This window comes from Hibiscus syriacus, unplaced genomic scaffold (assembly GCF_006381635.1).
Source record: "Hibiscus syriacus cultivar Baekdansim isolate YM2019G1 unplaced genomic scaffold, ASM638163v2 tig00003041_pilon, whole genome shotgun sequence".
NCBI lineage: Eukaryota > Viridiplantae > Streptophyta > Magnoliopsida > Malvales > Malvaceae > Hibiscus > Hibiscus syriacus.
The window spans coordinates 9,706,838-9,733,075 of NW_024061960.1; the positions used below are offsets into that span (position 1 = coordinate 9,706,838).

The following is a 26,238-nucleotide window of genomic DNA, read 5'->3' on the forward strand; positions in this document are numbered from 1 at the left end:
TTTGACATAATTTTTTACTATGATAAAACTTAACGTGTTATTGTGACTAAATCATTTTGTTACAATTTGTTATTGAAAAAGAATACTACTTGTCACAATTTTTTTATAATGAGAAATTAATATTTGTTATAAATTATTATTTTGATTAAATAAATTTGTTACAATTTTTTATTTTGATAAAATATTGTGACAAAGAGAAATTTATAAAAAACAAATATAGTCATTCAACATCGCCAAAAACAAATGGTTGTGCGGACTGCGGCTAATGAAATGCATCCCTATCTCCTTCGTGATCGATTTCTGTGGATGCCTTCACCTGATCAGCTGGTAATGGAGGCTGGTACTGAATGAGGAAGTTATTCATGAATCATGTCAAATAAAACATCAAACCAGAATCATTAGAAGCATAAAACCTTCCATATGCATATATTTTCTAGTTTCCACATTCATAAAAATGTAATTAAAAAACAAGCATGACTAACAAAAGAACACAATTGACCTCACTTCTTTTTTAAAGAGAAACAAGTACAGGAACTTACCTGACAGAGGATGTATTCAATTCTTTTTTCGAAAGGGTTATAGTGATCATTGACACGTGCCTGGTGGTCTCCAAACTGTGGTAAATAAACAAAGGTTACTAACTTCTCTAACGAAGCATATTAACGACATTAAAAGAACAACAAGAAACCAAATGGTTCTTACGGAAGTCCTTCCTCCAGAGGATGCCACATATCTGTTATATCCATGGATCCAATCGATGTAATCTGATGTAGACCAAAAATTCTTCTCTACATTAAAAGTAAATGGAGCAAAATGTCAGCCACCTTAAAAATAAACAACCAAAGAATAAAACCATTCACATAGATAAAAGTTAAAACATGACTTTAACTCCACTATAGTCACAGTCTTGTTAGTGGTTCTTCCCATTACTTTCAAAACTATTTGATTCGATCCCTTTTCCTATCAGAAGGGTTACAGAAGAAATAACACATTTCTCAAAATAATCAAAGCCCCAATCTAATAAAGGTCTAAATATGCAGCAATCAAACCCGAAGAAGAAGAAAATTAACCTGGAGCAGAGTCATGGCATAAGTGATGTAACTGTGCATCCTGCCTTGACTGGTAATTCGAATCTTATTCTCGTCAATGGGTGTCTATGCTTTCGGCTTCTCCACTCGCTGATAACGATCCATCTTTAAACCGCCAAAAGAATAAGATAAAATCAATATTTCAAAAGCAGCCCAGAAACAAATATGGAAATTTCAGATTAGATGAATGAAGAAACAGAAGATAAATGTTCAAAACCAGACCCTTGAACTAGCTGCAAACCAAGAAAACGAATATAATAACAGAAAACCGACTTCCGACCAGACAAAACTAATCAATGAAGAAGATTAGATATGGAAAATTACCTGAAAAAGTTTTTTTTTATTAAGGGGACTAGTGGGGGTAAATATAGTGGGGAATAAGCTCAACCAAGAGAGAGCCCTCTTCTACGGCTTGTTTTTTTTTTCTTTTACGCCCTAAAGCCGTTCTCTCCAAGATGTTTCTCGTTACTTTATATCTTCTAAAACGGCCCTAACCGACTCCGTCGTCTATCCGGTTCACTCGATTCCATTATATTCCCTTAATCCGTCACACTTCAAATGTTATTATACTTTATGATTTACTAATTATATATATATATATATATATTTTAAATATATATAATGCATATTGAGGAAATTCATAATCAAGGGAATGCTGACCTACAACAAAGACATCAAGTTGAATTTCCCTCTTGGTTAAAACGATATGTAAGTGTTTCTCAATTCATATCATGTCCATTAATAAAAAAATATATTTATTAATTAGACTTCTAAACTTATTTTCATAGATTATTAAGTTGCATTTGGATGCTTCACTTTTTTTTTGAAAGAGGGTATTTTGTATTAAAGGGAACAAAGTATACCACCTCAAGTACCTCATTAAAAAAACATCTCTAATCCTAATTGGAGGAAAAAGAGAATACCTTGAGGCGGAAATAATCGAATCCAAAAACTACAACATACATCCATCACTAGCCAAACAACAATTCCCATTGCACATATCCAATGGGCCAAAACAGTGAAACCAGAAAGAATGATAATTGGAGAGCATTCACTAACAGCACCCCGTAGCACGAGACACATCATCAGCAGCTTCCCGACCTTGGAAAGAACTATCGTTGAGCCATAGAAGTGCACACATTCTAGAAACGCTCCTAAAAAAGGGCGAACTAGTGGAACAAAATAAACAAGCTCTGCAATGGTAAAACTAAATCGATCATTCGTGCAAGCAAACTTCCCAAGAGAACTATACAAACGACCGAAACCAAAGGAGAAGACCTGCGCAGTTCAACGCAGCCTACCAACTCCATCAAACAAAGATAAATGTTCAACCAGACCCTTGAACTAGCTGCAAACCAAGAAAAACGAATATCATAACAGAAACCGACTTCCGACCAGACAAAACTAATCAATGAAGAAGATGCCATAAAACTCCTAGAGCGCAAAGGTCCAGACAATCATCTATATGTATTAGGTATCGGTCATGATATACGTGTTAGTCGTTATACTGGTATAATTGTGATGAGGTTAGGTTTATACCATCAAGCATGGATCTAATCACTCAAATAGTTATAATTATTTAAATTCTTTACTTTATTAATTTTTTTACATAATTATTCAAATTATTTACTTGATTAAATTATTTACATAATTATAATTAGAGAAAAAAAATCAAACTAGCTTCGTAAAAATAAATAAAAACATTTGATAAATATTTTGTTTGAAAATGCCATTGATATATATATATATATATATATATATCACATAAATTGGATTTTTTGAACATTTTGTTTTATAATAATAGTAATAATTATATTTTATCAAATTTTATTGTCTGATATGATATTTTTATAACAATAACTATAAATTATAATTACAAAACTTATGAATAAACTATTTGAAACAAAAAAAAAATGGAGAAAAAATATTTATCACAATATCTGTTATCACTATAATTAAAATTTAAGTACAAGTATAATTTGTCACAAAAATGAATACCATTATTTTTTGTGACAATATTTTTTATAATAATTATAAACACTTATAGTTACAAAAATTGTTACTATATGATTTTTTTGGAGCAAAAAATATGGAGGAAAATCTTTATTACAATATATTTTGTTATTATATAATATTTTTTACAGTAAAAAATAGGATAAATGGTTATGATAATAATTTTTCAGAATGATTAAAATATATAAGTAAAAAAATAATTGATTACAAAAAACCTGAATTTTATTATTTATGTTATAATTTTTTTATAACAATAACTATAAATTATAATTATAAAAATTGTCAATATAACTTTTGAAACAAAAAAAATAGAGAAAAATAATTATGACAATATATATACACTATAGTTAAAATTTATAACTACAATAATTTGTTAAAAATTTGAATATCCTTATTTTTGTGACAATTTTCTATAATAATTATTAACACTTATAGTTACAAAATTTGTCATATATGACTTTTTTTGCGCAAAACATATGGAGTGAATCTTTGTGACAATATATTTTGTCACTATAATTAAAACATATAACGACAAACATGTTTTTTTACTAAACTTGAATCTCATTATTTGTTATGACAACTTTTTTGTAACAATAATTATAGCTTATAGTTACAAATCATTACTTTTTTAAAAAAATTGGAGATATTGGTTGACTACATTTTGTGACTATAAAAATATATAATCACAAACAAAATTTGTCACAACAAATCTAAATATCATTATTTGTTGTGAAATTTTTTATGTATTGGTTATTAAACTTTTAGTTACAAAATTTGTCACTATATGCCTTTAATTTAGCGCAAAAAAAATTGGAGGAAACATTTGTGACAAAAATTCATTATAAAATTTATTTTACACCATATGTTACACATGTTTGCTAATTGTGATAAATTATTATGACGATTTTAGCTTTTTTGCCATAATTGTATATCTTTTTTAATTTAAGTGACAAATATTATTTGTCACAAAAAAAATATTAATAGTGACAAATTAATTTTGACAAAATTAAATTTGTCACAATTATAGAAATTTATTGTAGTGTGTCGAAGAACCTACTACTTGCATGTCTTTCCCTTGAACTAGAAGGCATATTGACATTGAGATTGAAAAAGCTCGCAGTCGAATGCCTCCCCTGAAGCTTGAAGCAATCGTGTCAAATAGAAATTGCACAGATTGTTGCGTCGATGACATCTCCATATTAAGGTCAAAGAAATTTACAGATGAATGTCTTCCCCTTAACTGGACGCGGTGTTGCCATCCGGATTGTTCGTGGACCCACCTCGATACATATCGTAAGGAGTTGCGGATGAATGTCTCCCACTATGGCATTAAAATCATTACACATTACTGTAATCGGGCTGTCAGCTGATCAACTTATTCAGCCAGCTCATAGTGGGAGCTTAATGATTGACCCCGAACAACACGCACTTGAACAAAATGTGCATACATCTCAATAGCGGCGTCTGAATAATTAATTAAGCTTCATCATTTGAACATCATCATTATTCGAAAGTTCGAACGCTGTATAAGTTAATGGCAACAATGATGTTGGAAATCTGTACTGTAACGACGACATTCTTCTACTACTTCCAACATGAATCTTCCTCGAAATCTTCGTTATCATCCTTCAAGAGTTATGTTTCTCTTGAATGATTTTTAACACGCTCATTTGATACGAAAACAACGCCGGTTTCATCTTCTCGAATTTCACCATCATAATAACAATAGCTGAAAGCGCGCCATTCTTTGAGTTTAAAAGTACGGTAATATTATATCTGCAAAAAATAACTAAACAAACCTGATTAAATAAATTATATATAAAACGAAAATATAACACATAAATTTTTTACTCATCACGTAAATAATTTAAATAATATAATTATATTATTACCTGCACCGCAAAACTATTCGTGTATGCTCCCGCTTTTCAATTTTACAAACATAAAAATTAATTTAAAATAATTAGTATAATATTTTTTCAAATAATGATAAACAATAAGTATAATTAAAAAATTATAACGAAATTACTTTATAACGAAAATCGCACGAACTTCTAAATTAAATATAAGAAGATTGCCTAAATTATTACTCGTTGACGGAATTGTTGTATTAATTTATAAGTTGAGAGGAGAGATGACAGGAGATGTGAGAAACTTAACCGGCGGAGGGGGTATTATAACCATATAAGGCGCTTACCTACACCACTCTATGCAATTATTCAGATATAGCGCGGACCAGACCTCGTTAAGTAAATTCAGGTACGTGACGTATAGCTCCCCCTGATCCGCACTATACCCCTACGTGGTACAGGGGGCGCGCTATACAGGGGCCCACACGTAACTCATGTCAGTGTATAGCAAGGTACAAGGGGCGCTATACCCCACGTGACGCCAAATCAGCATATAACGCAGGACAACAGGCGCCTTTACTACTAGGGTGTTAGATCAAAATATAATCAGATCGATCTTAGATCAATAAATATACTGATTATCGATAATTTTTTTTTTTCAAAAACAAAATAGAGAGCTAAAGAGGAAGAGAAAAGGTCAGATCATCATTCATCCTTATCTAATTCCAACCAACAAAAACATTTATCGACTATCGCGCCCATCTCTGTTTACATATAAAATTAAAACAAAATTCCTTTCCTTGCATACAACTCAAAACTACAGTCTTTCTCTTTTTCATTTCTTCTAATTGTCTTTTTTTTGTTCTTTCTTCCGGAAAGAGAAATTAAGAGCCGGAAAAGCAATTTACTGTTTGGATTTGTGATCTAGTCTGTTTTCGGAGGAAATGGCATCTGGATCATCGGGTCGGGGAAACTTGGGTGGTTCCAAATTGTTCGGTTTCGGGTCCGATGATATTCTTTGCTCCTATGAGGACTACGGGAACCAGGAATCGTCTAATGGCAACCAAGCCGAACCCAACAGCTCCGACAAGGTATGACGGAATTTAATTTCTAGGGTTTTTTTCTTCTTTATTTATTGGGTATAATTTAATATGATTTGGGATTAATCGAGTGGTTAGTATGATTGGAAAAGCTTAGCAATGTAAATTAGCATTGTTCCGTGGCAAATTTGGATTTTTTTCTTTAATTTGATCTAGTTGATCGACTGTTTGACCTTAATTTAGTAAGGGTTAGTATTTCCCCCTTTTATTTAAAATAATTGTATAATTTACAGGAAGATTTTAGTGTATAAAAATGAATTTTGACATTAGGTTATCTCCCCCCGTTCCTTTTTTTTGGAATGGTTCTTCGGCTTTTCGTTTGTTTTTAGAAACCTTGTCGTTTTTGCCATTGATTAAGCATCTCATCTTGACATATAGAACCGAGATTAGTCATTTATCTTTCGGTGATAAGCTTTTATAATTAATTAAGTACTCACACCTTAATAACATGCTATGGTTATTGAATACTCGGCTATGGGTACGTGGTTTGGTAATGTTATTGAAGAGGGATCAAGTTCAGTTTCGGGTTTTTGTTTGCTCATGTTATTATATGTCTTTATTAAAGCATTGGATCCTTGACCCTGAGCATTTGTGTTTACTGTTCCCTATGTAAACAGAGTAAGAAATATAACATACACTTCCATTGAAGTTCCACGAACCGTAATTTAGGCCCCCAAAAGTTTTCATGCTATTAGATCGAGCCTATGATGAATTCCTTTATGATAGCATACAATAACCAAGACAGATTGTCTTTGGGGTTGCTTTGCATTCCAATCTATTATGTGAAAAAATCAGTGATACCTTTTCAATTTTCCTCATTGTGTTATCGAGCTAGTGGCGTACTGGTGCCTTTTTCCTTCAAGAGTAAATAATTAATCTTGTTGTAATACCTACTCTGCAGGAGTTTCATAAAGGAAGAGTGGCCCGATCAGTATTTCCACCTAGTGGATACAGCCAGCCCGAGGATTCTTACGCCTCAGATTTGAATGCTACCGTTGAAAAAACCATGAAAAGATACACAGACAACCTCATGCGCTTTCTTGAAGGAATTAGTTCTCGATTGTCACAGTTGGAGCTATATTGCTACAATCTTGATAGATCAATAGGAGAAATGCGAGCTGATTTAGTTCGTGGGAATGGAGATGCAGATTCAAAACTTAAATCTATTGAGAAACATCTACAAGAGGTGAGTACCCCTGAACAATATCCTATTTCCTATGTTTTCAGATAAGGCGGCTTCATCGATTAGTTGACTCTAAGATACACAACCTCTTTTCACTCTACCCTGACAAGGGAGCGCTTTTTCCCCCTTTGTAGCTTTAGAGAGTGCTTCCTTATTTCGCTTTGAAGTAAAAATTACATTTATCTTCGCTTATGAAGTGCCAATGTATCATCTAAATTAGAGCAAGCATGAATTAGAAGTATGATAATAGGGATGGCAAAAGAACGGTCTTGAGTCCCAGCTGTTATGATTATATATTTCAGTTTCTTCTGTTGTTGGAACCAATTTGGCTTCTTAAAAAAACATTTTTGGGGCACTAATAAATATGGGTTTTAGGCTCAAGGTAGTTTCTTTCTAAATGAATCTGCATGTTTTCGAAGTTCTCGCAGTCTACATTTTGGCTTAATCTTGCGGTCAACTATCTTGGAGAAAACTCGTAGTCAAATACTATGAATGTGTTGAATTCCGTTTCATTCAAGATAATTACTTCTGGAGTATTCAATGCACATTGTAGGTCCACAGGTCTGTGCAGATCTTAAGAGATAAGCAGGAGCTTGCTGAGACTCAGAAGGAGTTGGCTAAATTACAACTTGCACAGGAGTCTTCTTCTAGTCATTCACAATCAACCGAGGAGAGAGTATCAACCCCTGCCCCCAATTCCAAAAAGTTTGAACACACATCTGAGATCCAAACCCAGCAATTAGCTCTTGCGCTGCCTCTTCAAATAGCATCACAACAACAACCCGTGGTGCCACCCTCTCAAGCTCCATCTCAGAATTTGACCCAGCAATCCTACTACATGCCTTCAAATCAAGTATCCACCCCCCAAGCTCCAGCTGCAGCTCCTTTTCCAGCTCCACCCCCTGCTCCATCCCCCACCCAAGCAAACCCCAGCACAAGCACACACCCTCAGAATCAATATTTAACTTCTGATCCTCAATACCAACCTCTTCAGATACAAGACATGTCTAGGATGCCACCACAGCCTACTCAGTCCCAAGTTAATCAGGTCCAATCATTCCCTCAGCATCAGCAGCAATGGCCTCAACAATTATCGCAGCAAGTGCCACCACAGCAGCAGTCCTCTATGCAGCCACAGATGAGGCCCCCATCAACACCAGCTTACCCTTCCTACCCTCCAACACAATCAACAAACCCATCTCAGCCAGAAGCGTTGCCAAACAGCATGCCCATGCAAGTTTCATATTCTGGACTTCCTCAACCTGTGTCTAGCCATGCTGATACTATTCCTTATGGGTATGGAGTGCCTGGCAGAACAACTCCCCAGCAACCACCTCAGCAAATCAAGGGTACTTTTGGTGTGCAACCAACTGATAGGTACACAGGACACGGCTCCAATCCTCCCTTTCCTCAGGTGAATGCATACATGACTTATGAGTGAAGCGAGCAGAACACATCATCCGTTGCAAGCCTAACTTCTCACAGGGTGGGTATCCCCCATCAAATGTCTCCCTTCAGACTCAGTCTGGCAGTGGCCCTAACATTATGGTTAGGAACCCCAACCATTCACAGTTTGTTCGCAACCATCCTTACAACGAGCTGATTGAAAAGTTGGTGAGCATGGGTTTCAGAAGTGATCATGTTGTTAGTGTTCATAGGATGGAGGAGAGTGGTCAGCCACCAGATTTCAATGCTGTGCTTGATAGATTAAATGTACAATTCTCCGGCGGTTCTCAGAGAAGAGGGTGGTAAAGGCCATTGTATACTTGAGTTGGCCTTGGATATTATTCGAATAAATGATCTTATTTCTCGTTTATATCGCCTGGGAGGTATATGAATACTTTTATGTTGCCTCCTAAAGAAACCTTCTGCTGCGAAGTGTTGCTTTATTTGAGTTTATTATCTTATGCAATAACCATGTTTTAAGTTGATGCTTGTGGCGGTGTGTTGAATTTGGTAACTAAAACCAGTGAATCTCGACAATTTCACTGTAAATTTGTAGACTTTTCCCCAAACTTGACCTTTTATCGTAAATGGTTGAGTTGCTCAACAGGGCTACCGCCTACCGGTATGATTCGTCTACGGATCTATTTGTATATATCATTCAACTGAACATAATCAAATCCTAAGTTGACGGTCTCATTTCATTGCTCATATCCCGAAGTCTGAAGCAAAGCTTTGAAATTTATACATGTTGCAACACTAAAATAGCATTCCTCAACTGCACTGTGGATGTTTCATAAAGAAAAACTATTGAACGTATATTAATTTTCAATCTTTTTAATTAGTATATGAGTTATCTTCTGTTTGCAACTATATGGACTTTGTGTAGAATTTATTTCTATGAAGTTGAACACTTATTGTTTCAATAAAAGATTTGACTTTGTGCTCTTCTATTCTTTTTACCTCCATAAACCAAAAATTCGAAAGTAACTGCCTCTTATAGATGATGTTTGTCATTGATAATTTCTTACAACTTGATATTGGCTTTTGCATGTTGTAATCCCCCCTTTTATTATGTCTTTCAAAAGGGCTAAAACTGCTTCTTTTGTTTATTCAATTCTATGAATAGAATTTACTATCTTGATTTCCCCTGTTATTATCCTCATAGTTCTCTTCAGGATATAATTTGCTTTGCTCTTCCATTTTATGATGTAGCTTAACACTGCATATTTGATTCAACTTCCAGGTCGTCTGCCTATTAATTGGTTGCAGATTTACTGGTGTTTTTCCTTTATTTGTCTCCAGTGGTCATGAATTCTCTTCCGTTCAGGGTTGCACCTTATGTCAGAGTTATTCTTTTCATCCTAAGCATTAGGTATTGAGTGAGAAAATCTGTACCTTTCTTTTTTGTAAAGTTGTTTCGCGTGTATATGCTTGTATTTTATATGTCTGACAAGCATGCCTGTTCATGTGCATGCCCAGAACTGAACCTAAGTGTAGGAATTATAAAAATGAGTGGTCAATCCCTTAAGTTAAGAGACTCTGTAATTATTTTCTGTTTTTCAATCCCTTATTTCAAGGGATTACATCTCCTAAGATTAGTTTTCTTTCTTAGAGTTTCCTAATTTAGAGGCATAATTTGTATATAAATATGTAATATGTTCTACTGAATGTACACAAGAATAAAATAATAGACTTGTCTGTTTTCTACATGGTATCAGGTTAGAGCGATCAATCCGATTTCCGCTTCTCTTTAAATCAATTCCTATTTAACTCTATTTTTTATGGCTAATCCGGATCCCTCAGCATCCGAAATCACTTCCCAGACCAGCCCCTCTCAATCTGATTTTCAGATTTCAAATTTTCAAAGCAACAGAGGAAAATCGCCTTTGGTGTGAACATTGTAAGAAGCCAGATGATAGATCAATGTTGGAAGCTGCACGGAAAACCAGCCGATTGGCAGCCCACACGGTCCAGGTTTCAAAGGAGCCTCATATTGCCTCTCAAGATGATTCCTCAAGCAGTTTTAGCAAGAAACATAGAGGAACTGCAGCAGATTTTGAGCAGGACTTATACTACTACTGATGGAAATAATCCATATGCTTCCTCGGTACAATAGATAATAGACTCGGGTGCATCAGATCATATGACAGGAAATATTGATCTCTTGGAGGAATATAGTGAAAGCAACTTACCAGCTTCTATCAAAATAGCAGATGGCTCTCTCACTACAGTCAAAGATAGTGGTTCTGTTACATTAAACAAAAATCTACTACTTCATAATGTCCTCTATGTTCCTAGACTTCTATGCAATCTGTTGTCAGTCAGTAAATTAATTAAAGATTTTGGTTGTAATGTTGTGTTTGGTACTGGTGGTTGCATTTTTCAGGCACAGGGCTCGAAGAGGGTGATTGGCAGTGCTAGGCTGGGCAAAGGATTGTACACCCTTGGAGGTAAAGCATCTCATAATCATGCCTTATCCAGTGCTCTTAGGAAACCAATTTTATCTTCTGATCCCAATACCAATAAATTATGTTATGGCACTCTAGATTAGGTCATCCTATTTTTTTCTATCTTTCCAAAATGTTACCGAACTTATTCATTAATAAAGATCCATCTTTTTTTTCCTGTGAAATTTGTCAAATGGCCAAACACACCAGAAAACCATATATTCCAACCAAATTTGAACCAACAATACCTTTTTCCATCATCCATAGTGACATTTGGGGCCCTTCTCTCCTGTCATTTTTGGGTATAAGTGGTTTGTGTCTTTTATAGATGATTACTCTAGGACAACATGAGTTTTCTTAATGAGAGAAAAATCTGAAGTTGAGTCTCTCTTTAAAAGTTTTTATCAAAAAGTTGAAACCCAATTTGACACAAAAATCAAAATTTTAAGGAGTGACAATGGGAGTGAGTATTTGAATAAAACCCTTGGGTATTTTTTTAAGGAAAAAGGCATTGTTCACCTTACTTCTTGTGTCAACACACCTCAACAAAACGGGGTAGCAGAAAGGAAAAATAGACATCTTCTAGAGGTTACTAGGTCTCTTATGTTTGCTGCTAATGCTCCTAAGTATCTTTGGGGGAAGCTCTTCTTACAACCACTTACCTCATCAATAGAATGCTAAGTAACCTTAGATTTCAAAATTCCTACTAAGGTTCTGTTTCAGCTGTATCCCCATTTTAAACATTTAAACTCAAGTCTTTCTCCTCGGGTGTTTGGGTGTACAACCTTTGTTCATATCCACAACAGAGGGAAATTAGATCCTAGGTCCATAAAGTGTGTTTTCTTGGGCCATTCTTCGAGTCAGAAGGGTTACAAGTATTACTCACCTTCCACAAAAAAGACCTATTTCTCCTTTGATGTTACATTTTTTGAAAACCAACCTTATTTTTCAGGAATAGAAATTCACGGGGAGAGTTACAAGGAATTTCAACCTGTTCAAACCGATATTTCTTTACAGCCTATCATTTCCTTACCTATTACTGTCTCTCCAAAGCCGGCTAGCACTGTCCCAGTTCCTAGGGAGGGTGATGAGAATAACCTAAATAACTCTGATTAATTTCCTTCCTCCTTATTTCAGCACTCTAGTCCGTGCAAAACACCTTCCACCACTACCAAAAATGCACCTAACAATGATCCTGAAACCATAACTCCCCAACCGAAACAATTCAGTGTTTACTCAAGAAGAAGGAAAGATGTTGCTGAAGAAATCAGTCAGCCTAGCATTTGCCAAGAACCAGATTCGGATCCTGTTGCAGCTGAAACATAAGGTAATGATGGTTACCAAGAGGCTACTACTGTTGATCTTGATGACTTTCCTATTGCTATTAGGAAGGGGGTAAGAAAATGCACTGCTCATCCCATAAATAAGTATGTTGCATATGGGAAATTACAGTCTAATTTCAGGGCCTTCACTGCCAGCATTAACACTGAAAATCCCAAGAAATGTGACAGAAGCATTTCAATCTCCTAAGTGGAAAAAGGATGTGGAAGAAGAGATAAAAGCGTTGCAAAAGAATGATATGAGTTTGACAGATTTGCCAAAAGGGAAGAGAGCTGTTGGATGCAGGTGGATATTCAAAGTCAAATATCATTCGGATGGGAGTGTGGAAAGATACAAGGCAAGGCTGGTTGCTAAGGTTTTTCTCAGTCCTATGGCATCGACTACCAGGAGACTTTTGCACCGGTTGCAAAATTGAATACCATCAGAATATTGTTATCAGTAGCTGTTAACATGGACTGGAAATTGCATCAGCTGGACATAAAGAATGCTTTTCTGAATGAGAACCTTGAAGAAGAGGTATACATGGAGGTCCCCCCCGGATTAGAAGGAAATGTCACTAAGAAAACTGTGTGCATGCTCAATAAATCCTTATATGGCTTAAAACAGTCTCCCAGGGCTTGGTTTGATCGATTTGCTAAGGCTATGACACATAATGGTTTCAAACAAAGCCAAGCGGATCACACATTATTCAAAAAAATTACACCGAGTGGTAAGATAACCCTCCTAATTGCCTATGTAGATGATATGATTATAACTGGCAGTGATATAGAAGAAATAGAAAAGCTAAAGATGAATCTTGCAAAGGAGTTTGAAACCAAGGATTTAGGGAGTATGAGGTATTTCCTGGGTATGGAAGTTGCAAGGTCCGAGGAAGGGCTGGTCATAAACCAACGTAAGTATGTTTTGGATCTTCTTGCAGAAACTGGGATGCTCGACTGCAAACCAGTTGAAACTCCAATGAGCCAGGCTTGAAATTTTGCAAGGAAATGACTGGAAATCCAGTAAACAAGGAAATCTACCAAAGGTTAGTTGGGAAGTTAATCTACCTTTCACTGACCAGGCCTAATATTGTATACTCAGTGAGCATTGTCAACCAACATATGAGTGATCCTCGAGAAGAACATTTGGAAGCTGTTAACAAAATTTTAAGGTTCTTGAAATTTACCCCAGGAGCTGGACTTATATTTAGAAAAAAAAATCAAGACAGAACAGTGAAGGTTTATACGGATGCAAGCTGAGGAGGTGAATTAACTGATAGAAGGTCAGTTAGTGGCTACTGTACCTATGTTTGGGGTAATTTGGTGACTTGGAGAAGTAGAGAACAAGTTGTTGTCTCTCGAAGTAGTGCTGAGTCAGAGTTTAGAGCAATGGCTCTCGGAATATGCGAAGGAATGTGGATTAAAAGACTGCTCACAGAACTGGACTTAGATGACAAGAAGAATTTGAGATTTTTAGTGACAGTCAATCAGTTATGAGTATAGCAAAAAACCCAGTGCAACATGATAGAACGAAACACATTGAGATAGACATACTATTTATTTACGAGAAGGTCAACAATGGAGTTGCAAAATTGCAGTACATTCCGACGAAGAAACAGCTGGCAGATATCTTCACCAAAGCCCTTCCACGAGTGACTTTTGATAAGATGTCATTCAAACTGGGTATATACAACATATATACACCAGTTTGAGGGGGAGTGTAGGAATTATAAAAATGAGTTGTCAATCCCTTAAGTTAAGAGATTCTGTAATTATTTTCTGTTTTTCAATCCCTTATTTCAAGGGATTACATCTCCTAGGATTAGTTTCCTTTCTTAGAGTTTCCTAGTTTAGAGACATAATTTGTATATAATATGTAATATGTTCTACTGAATGTACACAAGAATAAAAATAACAGACTTGTCTGTTTTCTACAATCTGTTTTCTACACAGTTTGTTTTCTACACTAAGTCAAAATTTTATGCTTGTGGTTTTGTATATGCATGCTGTGAAATTAGGCACCATGTAACTTGGAACTACCAAACATATTTTTCCATGGTCATCCTCATTACTTGATGTGATCAGAGAGATCATATGGATCTTCAAGAATAATAGAGAGTTGGAGGGTAATTTGAAAGTTTGAATAGTTAATTTTATATGGTGTTTATGTGCTACTAAGGTTCACAAGCAGATAAAATTGACAACCTAGATTTAGACGAGTTATTGATCTTAATATCAGCATTTATTCTGGAGTAAGCATGATGTTACACATCACTAACTGCTTGGTGCTGCCATGAGATGGAGCATGGCGTGTACTTATCAGATTTGATTTGGTTTTAGAAATTTATCCTAGTCTTTTAGGCTACCTTCATTGGTTTGAGAGAAGGTTATGGATGGGTCACGTCCCCTCGTTAATCCTTTTTTAGGGAGAAAGAAAAAGAAAATATGATTCCTCTTGGGCTGACGGCACCCTTTACTTGAAACCGTTTAGTTATGTATAGATGTTTCTCTATAGTGTATTTTTCTATAACTGGGTCCACAACCAGTTGAAGTGTAAGGTTAAAATAAAGCGGTGAGAAGTATGTTTTTTTCCCTCAAACATTTATGTGTCATTTTCTCCATATAAGAAAACCAGAAAAAATTAATAATTTTTGGATAGGTTGAGCTAAGGCTAAATGGTCTGCTCTGGGTGTCACAAGTTGATTATTTATAGATTGTTATGCCCATAGTTGAACTCAGTTCTTCAATAGTTTTCAGAGTTCCTTAGCTTTTTTACATATTGAGTGACCTATTTAACTTGATCTATAAATCTTGACTTCAAATTCACGTTATCATTGTAAAAATTACATGATTTTACTGACCATTTTTAATGTACATGTTTGAAGGAAGTTGAGCTTGTTTGCTCTCCATGATTTCAGCTTTTTTCATTTAATATTTGTCCTCTCTTTTTTTTTTTAGGGAACTACGAAGTAGCATCATCATTTTGGCTGTTTGGAACCTACTTGAATGTCTTGGTTTGTATACTCTCTTATCACCATACCAGTATGAATGCCTTCTATATTTTAATTTTGAAACAAGATGTATTTGCCTTCTAATCTGGTCCAATTTATTGGTCATAAGTATATACTAATGTTTTTCCGAGCACAATCTTATTTACTGTCTCATCTGCTTCGATTGCAGGCTCTGTGGTGTTATTTCTTCTGCTTGCCAGTTGGATAGCATATGTTATGTTTGAAGATACAGAACAGGGTAAAATGGTATTTACCTCATATGGTATCACGTTGTATCAGATGTTTGTTTTATTCACCACATCCAACAACCCAAATGTATGGATACCTGCCTATAAGTAAGTTTGGAGTGAAATGGTGATTTGGTTAATGTAATTTACTGTACTGTTAAGAAATGTTTTGTTTTCTTTAATGTATAAAAATGGTTGGAATTGGATGGCATCCCCCCCCCCGCCATAGAGAAATTTTTATGGTAAACTCATTTTGAGTTTAGCTTTATTGATGCATTTTTTGAATTACAATAGGTAAATCAGCATTTCTTAAGAAAATCAGGATGGTTATCTTCTATTGTATACTTTGATCATGTTACAACCTAATTTCTTTTTGAAAAGTCCTTTGTTTTTTTACTATCTTTCAATCTGTTGACTACAGGGCTTCACGTTGGTACTCCCTCTTTTTTGTTCTCTATGTCCTGATCGGGGTTTACTTCGTCACAAATTTGATTCTTGTTGTTGTATATGACAGCTTCAAAGGCGAGGTTTGTTGTTAATTCTCTTTACATTTTCTCTGAGGTTTGTTCCTTTATTTTTTTGTTGATTGTATGATCTGTTATTATTTGAATATTTCTAATGACGACTTTCATTTCATAGAAAAAAAAAGATTTAGTATATGCTTAAATCTCCTTTTCTTGTAGCTTGCGAAACAAGTCTCTGAGATGGACCGGAATAGGAGAAATATATGTGTAAAGCCTTTGACCTTATTGATGATTATGTAAGTACATTATTCACTTATTGGTTGAGTATCCCTTTTGCATTCTAAATTGCTATATGTGAATGCTGCTATCTTTGTGAGCAATATAGGGTTGTTAGAAATCTTTGTATGTCTAACTTGTGCATAGCTTCAACTCTGTGGTAGACTTTTCCCATGGTGATCTGGATGTGGGGATTTGTAGGACTTATTCACTATATATATATAAGTCCTTCAGCATTACATACTATATTAAAAGTGTATCTGAAAGATAAGATGAATAAAGATACATATGATATTGTCTAAGCATCTAATTTGAAAGACAATAAATGGATAAAGTAAGACAAGGAATGATAGCATGGAGACAGTTCTGATGATGAGCGGCTCAAAGATAGAAATTAAACCACTACCATCAATCTTTCATGTTTCTTTTAGCAGAATCTATCATGGTTAAAGATGTTTGAATTATCATGTAAAGTTGATATGGAGAGAATTTTTATGCCCTTGAGTTGCTATTGGTGGTTGGATTATTTGTTGTGTTCACTTCTGGAAAGAAACTTTTCAATGGAAAATACATTTCTCCCAATTATTTTTTTGACTTTATTAGGTTGATTTATCCATGAACTGGAAGCTCCCACCATTAGATTTATCCAAACACATTTTTCACATTAGGTTGAATAAAGTAGGGACAAAAATATCTGACTATCATCATTTCCAAACACAATTTCTTTTGATAGAAGTTAGAGGTCTCATTAAAAACTCCCTTCGTATTCGTTCACATACTAAAAGTATGTTAACGACCGTTGGAAGGAAGAAGAGTACCTCAAATTTTATTGATAATATTACCCAATACAAAACACCACGGAGTAACCTCACATGGTGATGTACACCTTTACAACAAAGACCTTAACTTCAAATGACCTCATCCAAAGCCACAGTCTAATCACCTTACTCCTAATTACACCCCATCAGTAGGAATAAAACATCGCAATAGAACATGATACAAATTAAAAGCAATACCTACAACCGTAAAGACTAAACAAAACCACAATTGAAGAGACAAGATCAATGAGGACTCGTCTTCTTTAGGAGTCCAAGAGTTTGGTTTGAATGAAGGCTCTATCTCATGCACCATGACCTTGAAGAAGTTGTCACCAACCTTCAATTCCACCAACGCATCAATTCTCGAATCAGCCTTTGTGAGGACTTGAATTTTGCCCGATCAAAGGTTGATGGAGAATGACAACTTTCATCGATAGCTAGTAATAAACCCCACTTTTCAGCAATGTTCTTGAAAGTATCCCAATTCCATGCGTGAAAAAGAACACCCTCGCAAACTAACCATACTCGACGACACTCCATTACCAAACTTTCTGACCAAGCTTCGACTATGGAGAACCACTCTGCGAGAATCTTTGATTTATCGTTCTCCACACTTCTCAATGAAGCATTGTCTTCGAAAATAATTAAAATCGCATTACCAGCAGCTCTCATTAAGGTGAAGCCAGTGAGGCCCTTCGCTTGCATTTGTCTAGCGAGATGACCAATTTTGACAAAGTCCTTGCACCACCCCTCTAGACAATTGCTCAACACCTGAAGTTTTTCTTCATCTATAACACCTTCAACTTTATAAAGATTCTTCCTCGAATCATCTTCCAACCCAGACTTGCGAAGAACACTTGTCGAGGACTTCCTCCAATAGGAATGTCGAGGTTTGAATTTAACGAAAGAAACACCAATTTTGTTGCCGTCGATACGAGAGCCATTCATATTTAAGATCGCTCTCCTTGCTTCTTCAATTGTAGCATAGCGAACAAAACCAAAGCGAACCCCATTCAAATTCCTTTTTTTAGGAATGAAGGCATCCATAACTTGACTGTGTGTACCAAATATATATCCAAGTCTCTTCCAATGGATCTTCTCCGGAAGGTTCTCAATTAATAACGAGACGCATCCATTACTATACCCATTCCTACCATTTATTTGACCTTCATTTTGCCTGTTTTGAAATCCGTTTCTTCTTTGTCTCGCTACTTCAGAAGATTTTTCGTTGGAATACCCCTTCTTGATTTCATGGTGATCCACTTCAGCAGTAGAAAGAACGGGTGTTGCCTCCACTAAAGAAAGCTTTTCCATCCTATAATTCCCACCTTGTGAAGGAGAAATACCACTGTCATCAATCCTAACCACAGGAGGTTGACAGTCTAATGTTCCTTTAACAGCGCATTTTTCCAAGGAATTGGTTGATAGAGAATGTTCACCCGACCTCGCAGAAATTTCTCTTAAGTTTTGCTGATTATGGTGGGAAGGACAGTGCCTGTAGGTAGTGCCGTCGGACTCAACTGTCCAACCAGCCTCCCGGGCCAAGGCTGCCAGAACAGCGTTCATATCAGAACGCACGGGAGAGAGAAATCACCATATTGCCTCAAACTGGCCAGCAAACGTCGGTGAAAGCACGCCTATTTCTCCTTTTCAATTTCCCTCCCACGTTTTCCTTACTGTAGTAGGAGAAACCATATCTGTTGTTGCTCCCAGAAGTTTCACCTGCCGCTCCTGATGCATCTCTAGTTCGCCTGGGCTGAGACGGGGGTTGAGGCTCCATGGAGAAATCTGGAAATGAACAGAAAGTTGGAGGAAAGGGTTTTTCCTAGCCGAACCAGATTTCTGGAAAATAAAGGATAATAAAAAACGATTCTCGACACAGGATATGAGGGTTCTGGACGCAAGACGACGCTGATTCTGGTGGAGAAACGATGGTGTGCACAGGCGGCGGAAAGCGGCGAAAAATGGCAGTGGGCTTCTTGAAGATCTGTGTTGATTGAAAGTCTCAAACGCAAATCTAAGGCCAGATTTTATATCACAAATAACCGGCGATCTTCTTAGGAAAAAATTGGCGTCAAACAGTGGTCGGAGTGTGGCGGCGGACTGCTGACAGCGACGGCATGCGGCGGCTGACGACTGGTACCGGAGAAGAGAATAATAATCAAAGCGCCTGGGCTCGTGAAAATTTGAAATTTGAAACACCTAGGTTAGAGAGAAGTTGTGGAAGACTTTCAACACAATTCTTTTTTCTGTTTGAGTGGTTTTCCCTGTTGTTGTTGTTTTTTTGCTTGGGAAAGGAAGGATTATCATTATTTCTTTTATGCAATCTTAGTCACCTTAATTTACCTTGTTGACTATCATCATGATATTTGAAAACACTTATCGTTGCGTTATTGATGTAGCCAACCCCACATTTCAGGAGAAGGCTATAGAATGTAGTGATGTAGTTTTAGTTAAGTTTTCTGAATGCTCCTTTGCTACATGCAGAATGTTGGGTTCCTCAACAAGGAGCAATGCATTCATCTGTTTGAAGAACTAAATTAGTACAGGTACTATTTACAACACCATATTTAATGTGTTTCTAGAAGTACTTCCTTCCTATCTCTTGCATTGATACATATTTCTCCGGCTTCTAATAGGTATTAAGATGTGGAATTTGCACAGGTTCTGTCGGGTTTAAGTTATTTAAGATTTGACTATTCGGGGTAAAAGGAAGTGAATTATGTTAGAAAAGAAAGAAGAAAGGACGCAGGAAGTATTTAACAGTATCAAATAAGGGAATAGTTTTAAGCATTATTAAGAAGTTGTCTCTCTTGTTAAGTCTGTTTAGCACATTGCTAATCTTAATTACGATCAAAACACTTTGAATCAGAAAAGGAAAAAAAATCAAACTCCTGTTTGATTGTCAAAGATTAACTACTTTTCTCTTTGTATCTTATAATTGATAATATTTGATGCAATTATGAAAGAAAAAATATGTGGATGTAGTTAATTGATAAGATTGTAGTTCATATTTCTTGAGTTGGTCTTAGGTAGCTTAATGTATCAATGTACCTGATTTTATTGAATTTTCAACCTCTTTTCTTTTATTAGTTCTGATATTGTGCATGCTAAAGTATGCCTTCAATTGTCGTATTCAGGTCTTTGCCAAAAATATCAAGGGAAGAATTTGAGTTAATATTTGATGAGATGGATGATAGTCGTGACTTCAAGGTATACTTATTACTTCACCATTTTGATTTGATTAAAATTGAGCATTTTCCCCTTTTTGGTGTACCGGTCAGTATATGTAGGTCTTTTCTTCTCATTGCATTGACTGTTTGTACAATGTTATTACTCTATATTCTTCGTTTAATGTAATCATTTCTGAATTTTATCTTTTTTCTACCTGTAGATCAACTTGGATGAATTTACTGATCTTTGCAACGCCATTGGTCTAAGATTTCAAAAGGAGGATACTGTAAGTCCATTTTTCTATTGACCTTCTCAAAGCATGTTCATATTTATGACAACAGGATCTTTTATGGTGTGCAGCCACCTTTGTTTGAAAGATTTCAAATCTACCGTTCACCGTTCTCTGAAAACTTGAAAGCCTTTGTTCGGAGTCCCAAATTTGGATACATAATATCCTTCATTCTCATACTGAATCTGTTTGCAGTTATTGTTGTGACAACGGTATGCCTCTTAACGTATTTCATCTAGATGAATATTAGTATAGAATTTTCTTTAACAATTAAGGTTCTTTGATAAGTTCCTAGTTTGATGCAAGTAGTTCCACAATTTGACAGAACAAATATACTTGCATTTATCTGATGCTGAACCTGTCAATTGTTGACTACATTTCCAATGAAGTACTCGCACATTGGAGCGAAACTAATTTTATATCTAATTTAAGATTTGGGAAACTAGGTAGAATTATGCCTCTTGTGCGTGCTGGTTTTGTTGGTGCCTTCTATACTTGCAATTTATCTGATGCTGGTGCTGTCGGACTATATTTCCTACAAAGTACTCCCACATTGGAGTCAAACTAATTCTTTGTCTCAAATTTAAGAGTTTGGAAACTATGTAGAACTGTGCCTTTGGTGTGTTGATTTCTTTCTTGCCTATTATCGTGTACAGAGTTGGAGCCTCTAAATATTGTTTAAAGCTTTCCCTTCCCTTTCTATATGATTAAATTTTTTCCATTAATTGTTCCATTTCTCCAAGAGGCATGCCATGCGCTTAAGCATAGGAAACTACTTGGTTACTAGTTGCATCTAGATTACATGTAACTTCCCTTCTAGTTTGCTGAAAGAATTTGTCAATTCAATTCTGAGAATGATGTGAATGTATCAAATTCACAGGAAAAAAATTAAATATGAATGATCACAGAAACCCTCCATCAATTGCTTTACAACTACCATAACTAGAGTCCAGCAATGTGATTCCCAACTTCTACACTGTTTCTTGCTCTTTCCAACATGGACTCATATTTGCCACCTAAACTTTATTTGGAGCTAAAAGTAAATAGGTAGCTTATGCAATGATCTGAAGGTCAGGTGCCTATGGCAGGGTAGGGAAGTGAGGGTAAGAAACAAGAAAGAAAGTGCATGTGCATCATCGGCTAATAAATCAACAAAATTAACTGACCCTTATTCTCATATGTGATGGGTAAGGGAGGTAGGATAGTAGGCTGCCCCTAACGCCAAGTTGAGAGCAGCTTCCGTAGGAGACCTCCAAATTATGAAATGTCTTCCGTGAGACTCGAATCCCATGACCCCAAAGTTAATAACCTTGTGCTCTACCAACTGAGCTGGATGGTCATTTCCGACTAATAAATCAACAGAAGACCCCAAATCTGCTTTTACCATTATCTTTTTATCATTGGATGGAGTTCTAAAAAGAGTGAACTTTTTTTCCTTATTTTTGCTTCAGATGGTTTGATCGCTAGGATTCATATTGCCAAATTTAAATTCTGAGTTACAGTCTTGGACTAATTTCCGTGATATAAATTCGCCTGCAGCTTGATATTGAAAACAACTCGGACAGAAGGTGTGGCAAGAGGTTGAGTTTGTCTTTGGTAGGTACTTTCTAATGCATGTCAAGATTTTTGAGCTTGTTAGTCAACTCCCTGGCATGATTTAATGCTCGTTAAGTTTTGTCGTGTGCAACATGAATGACATGTTATTGCATACTTTCATGGTGCTTCATCCGATTGTTTTCATTTGACAGGCTGGATATATGTACTGGAAATGGCACTGAAAGTGTTTGCATATGGCTTTGCAAATTATTGGAGGGATGGTCAGAATCGCTTTGATTTTCTTATTACATGGATAATAGGTAATTAACCAAGTTAAATCATTGGTATTTACCTAGATCTACTAAAGTAAAGCGACCAATTTTATTTTTTGTATTTTTGAAATTCTAATAATAATAATAATAATAACATCACAATGAGCTTTCAGAAAGCAAATTTCAGGAATTATTTTGTTTCATGCTCTTATATTAGATGACACCATAATTTAATTACCGGTTAAATCAATTGTGAAAACTTGATTCTCATTTGTGTCAACCGTCAATTCTTGTAGAAATTAAGCGGACTGGATTAGAGTTTCCTCGGTGACTGATAATAGAGGATGGCATTGTTAGGAGATGACTTTTATTGATCTTATTCCGATTTTTAAATGTTGACTGTTGTAGAAGGTTTTACGTAACCTGTAAAAATTGAAGTTATGAAATGACATATTATGATCAATATAGTAAGGATTATGCTGCATATTATGGTCAATATATTAAGGAATACGCTGCATATCATGATCAATATATTAAGGAATATGCCGCTGCTGTATTGATTTTCTCAAATGAAGTGAACTCTATAAATTTGCAAACAAGTAGGGTACAAGTTGGGGATAGCGCAATGGCATGTGCACTACTACATGTTCACATTTGCAATATTTGTCCATTCAACTTGAAACGCTTCATTTGTTAATAGGCTACTGAATTTAGTTTTATCAAATTTGTACTTGCAGTTATAGGAGAAACTGTAACTTTTGCAACTCCTGATGGACTTTCATTTTTCTCAAATGGAGAATGGTAAGGACAAAATATTTCAAAGTTTGTGTACTATATGCATCATTTTTTAAGCATATGATTTCTAAATATGTTATAAAAAAATTCTAGTTAACATCGTTTGTTTTGGATGTCCCTTTTTCCTCTAGCTTTTAAATATCCCTTTTGTTGCCTATTCTTGTCTACAGGATTCGCTACCTTCTTCTTGCCAGAATGCTAAGATTGATAAGCCTCCTGATGCATGTCCGAAGTTACCAAGCTTTTGTTGCCACATTATTAACCCTAATACCAAGTCTAATGCCATATCTTGGGACTATATTTTGTGTCCTATGCATCTATTGCTCAATTGGTGTACAGGTACTATGGATATTTTATTTCTACCGTCGTCTGCCTGCCTACCAGGATTTTCAGATGCAACATTCTATTGAAGTTGCCTCATATATCAAACAACGGAGTTGTCATGAATTATTTATTCAAGTGAAAAATGGTTTCAAATTCCTAGAACTCCAGATTTCATTGTGGATTATTATTCAGTGCAATCAATGTTCTGATTATGTTACTAATGGAAATTATCACCATTTGTTCTAGATCTTTGGTGGGATTGTCTGGGAATCCCAATCTAGATGCAACAGAGCTCACTGAAAATGAGTATCCTTTTTTGGCGTTTCTATAAACCCGACTTATATATGCCTTCGTAATATTTTAAATTAAATAGGCTGCACTGACAATCATGGCAATTTACAGGCTTAGAGAATTTTGCATTTGGTTTCGGAGGTATCTTTAGTGACAATTGCATGTTTTGAACTATATAATATTCAGCTACTTTCCTTGACAAAATCAGCTACTTGCTCTTCAATTTTAATGATTATCCAAACGGAATGGTCACTCTTTTTAACTTGCTAGTTATGGGAAATTGGCAATATGGATGCAGGTATTGCTATTGTGTCAATATATATATATATATATATATTATTTTTTTTGTCGTCTTTTCAACACACTTCTGTGTAGGACATGTAGAGGAACATCCTTGCTATACATCATCTCGATGTATTTTTTTTCAAGGGTCATTTAGGATAGAATTACACTATTGCACTTTTGGATATATTCCTCACTGCTGCTTGTGGCCTCTGCTTACAACACTTGCTGAATAAGAGCATATTTTCTACATTATAGCTGTTAATGGGTTAGTTTAAAAGTTATTGGAATCTATTCACACTATAGCAACTTTATCTTGGTGCAATATTGCTGTTTCTTTGATTCAATAGTTAATTCATATAGTCTCTGTGAACTTCTGAGCATCTAAAATAATTTTGAAAACATGTGTAACACCTTTTGTATTCGGGATATTGTTTGTTTGATAAGCTATGTTCACGTTAACATAAAATGAGGCACAGATTCAATATCCGTGGTCCATGCCTTTGTGGAAAGTTCTGAAAAATAAATACATACATAGCTAGGACACCTAGATTTTATTCTTTTAAACATTTTGCATTCTTGCACCAAAAAAATGTATAAGCGGTTTTACGCTTACACAAGAAAGTGTAGTACTAATAAACTGGAATGATTTCTAGTGGACTGTGAGGGGTAAATGTCTGGACTTTGAGTGGATTGTTTTACTGCATCCGATATGAATACTCTTTTCTCAGCAAATATTCTTGAAATTCTATATAGTATATTTCTAGTTTTATTGCATTCTTTTGCACAAGTTCTATGGAATTTTGCTTGCTCCTGTATGCTCTTTTGTTTCCTGAATGATATACCCGTTCCTGGAGGCATTGATTTTTTTCATTTTCCTTCTGAGTTGCTGTTACAGAGCTACAAGGAATTAACTGGAACTTCTTGGACCCTTGTATATTTTATCAGCTTCTACCTAGTTACTGTTTTGTTGCTTTTGAATTTGGTAAGTCTTGAGAATATTTATTCTCATTGCCTTTAACAATGCAGACGCATTATAAAATGGGAAAAAAACTTATTTTTCTTTCTTCTGTAAATACAGGTTGTAGCTTTTGTCTTGGAGGCATTCTTCGCTGAAATGGATCTTGATGCATCAGGGACTGGTGAAGAAGGTGACGAGAAGGTTGGTACATTTTATAATCTCATTGCTTTACCATGTATGCATATGGGCACATTGTCATTTCCGTTTACCATGGCCGTTATCCGACAAATTGGTGTTATTTCATATTCCCAGGATGCTGGATCAGGAAAAGGTGGAAGAAGACTCGCTGGGTTTGTATTTGCTGTCTCGCTACAATTTTTCATTTACTCGCACTCAGTTTGTTCGATGTTTTAACTATAAAGTGGCATTTTGATTTTCTCTTTTCCCGTTATGATGCACAGCACGAAGACTCGTAGTCAAAGAGTTGATGTTCTTCTACATCACATGTTCAGTGCGGAGCTGGATAAAAGCCACTCCCCATCCTCCAATGCCTACCTTGATTCGATATCTTCTGGTAAGCAAAATTTCTTTTAAACAATAAGATCTTGGTTGCAGTTCATAGATGATAAACCCATATTCATGTTGGCTCGTTGAACTTTTAGGTGTATGTCTTGTTTGTTCAACCTGGTCTGTAATTCATGGATGTACACCCGAGTCTGCTTGCAAAGATTGTCTTTGTTTTACTTCTAAATATCCCCACGCAAGAGTTTATGGTTCTTCTTGTATATTTGTCTCATGTTGGATTTTATTCAATTATTATGTTTTAGCGACCAAAAAAGATACTGATGATGATAAATTGACGGCAGAGTCGTGTGTAAACTTCTCAAATTTCTGTGATATAAATATTGTTTATATGATTGATAATCCAAACAGTCTGGTGGCTATTTGAGTTGACATTTTCCTTACGTCCATGGATCTAGGGTAAAATAACAAGAGTTAACGTCATCATCGTTGTTGAGTGGGAAAGAAACAGCCGTTATCGTTGCTTCATGTAGTTTGATCAATTGACATC

General features: G+C 35.6%; 1 protein-coding gene and 2 pseudogenes across 1 annotated transcript; 2 read left to right on the top strand and 1 right to left on the bottom strand.

Moving 5' to 3' along the window:
- Positions 1–262: 262 nt before the first annotated feature.
- On the bottom strand, positions 263–1,284 carry LOC120174033 (annotated as a pseudogene).
- Positions 1,285–5,845: 4,561 nt separating this feature from the next.
- On the top strand, positions 5,846–9,050 carry LOC120172304 (transcriptional regulator DEF1-like). The gene is given in 5 exon segments (XM_039179792.1): positions 5,846–6,042; positions 6,953–7,237; positions 7,788–8,671; positions 8,673–8,702; positions 8,704–9,050. Coding segments are annotated over 5 exon segments (1,629 nt in total). The 5' UTR covers positions 5,846–5,895; the 3' UTR covers positions 8,987–9,050.
- Positions 9,051–15,452: 6,402 nt separating this feature from the next.
- On the top strand, positions 15,453–26,126 carry LOC120174043 (annotated as a pseudogene).
- The last annotated feature ends 112 nt before the right edge of the window (positions 26,127–26,238 follow it).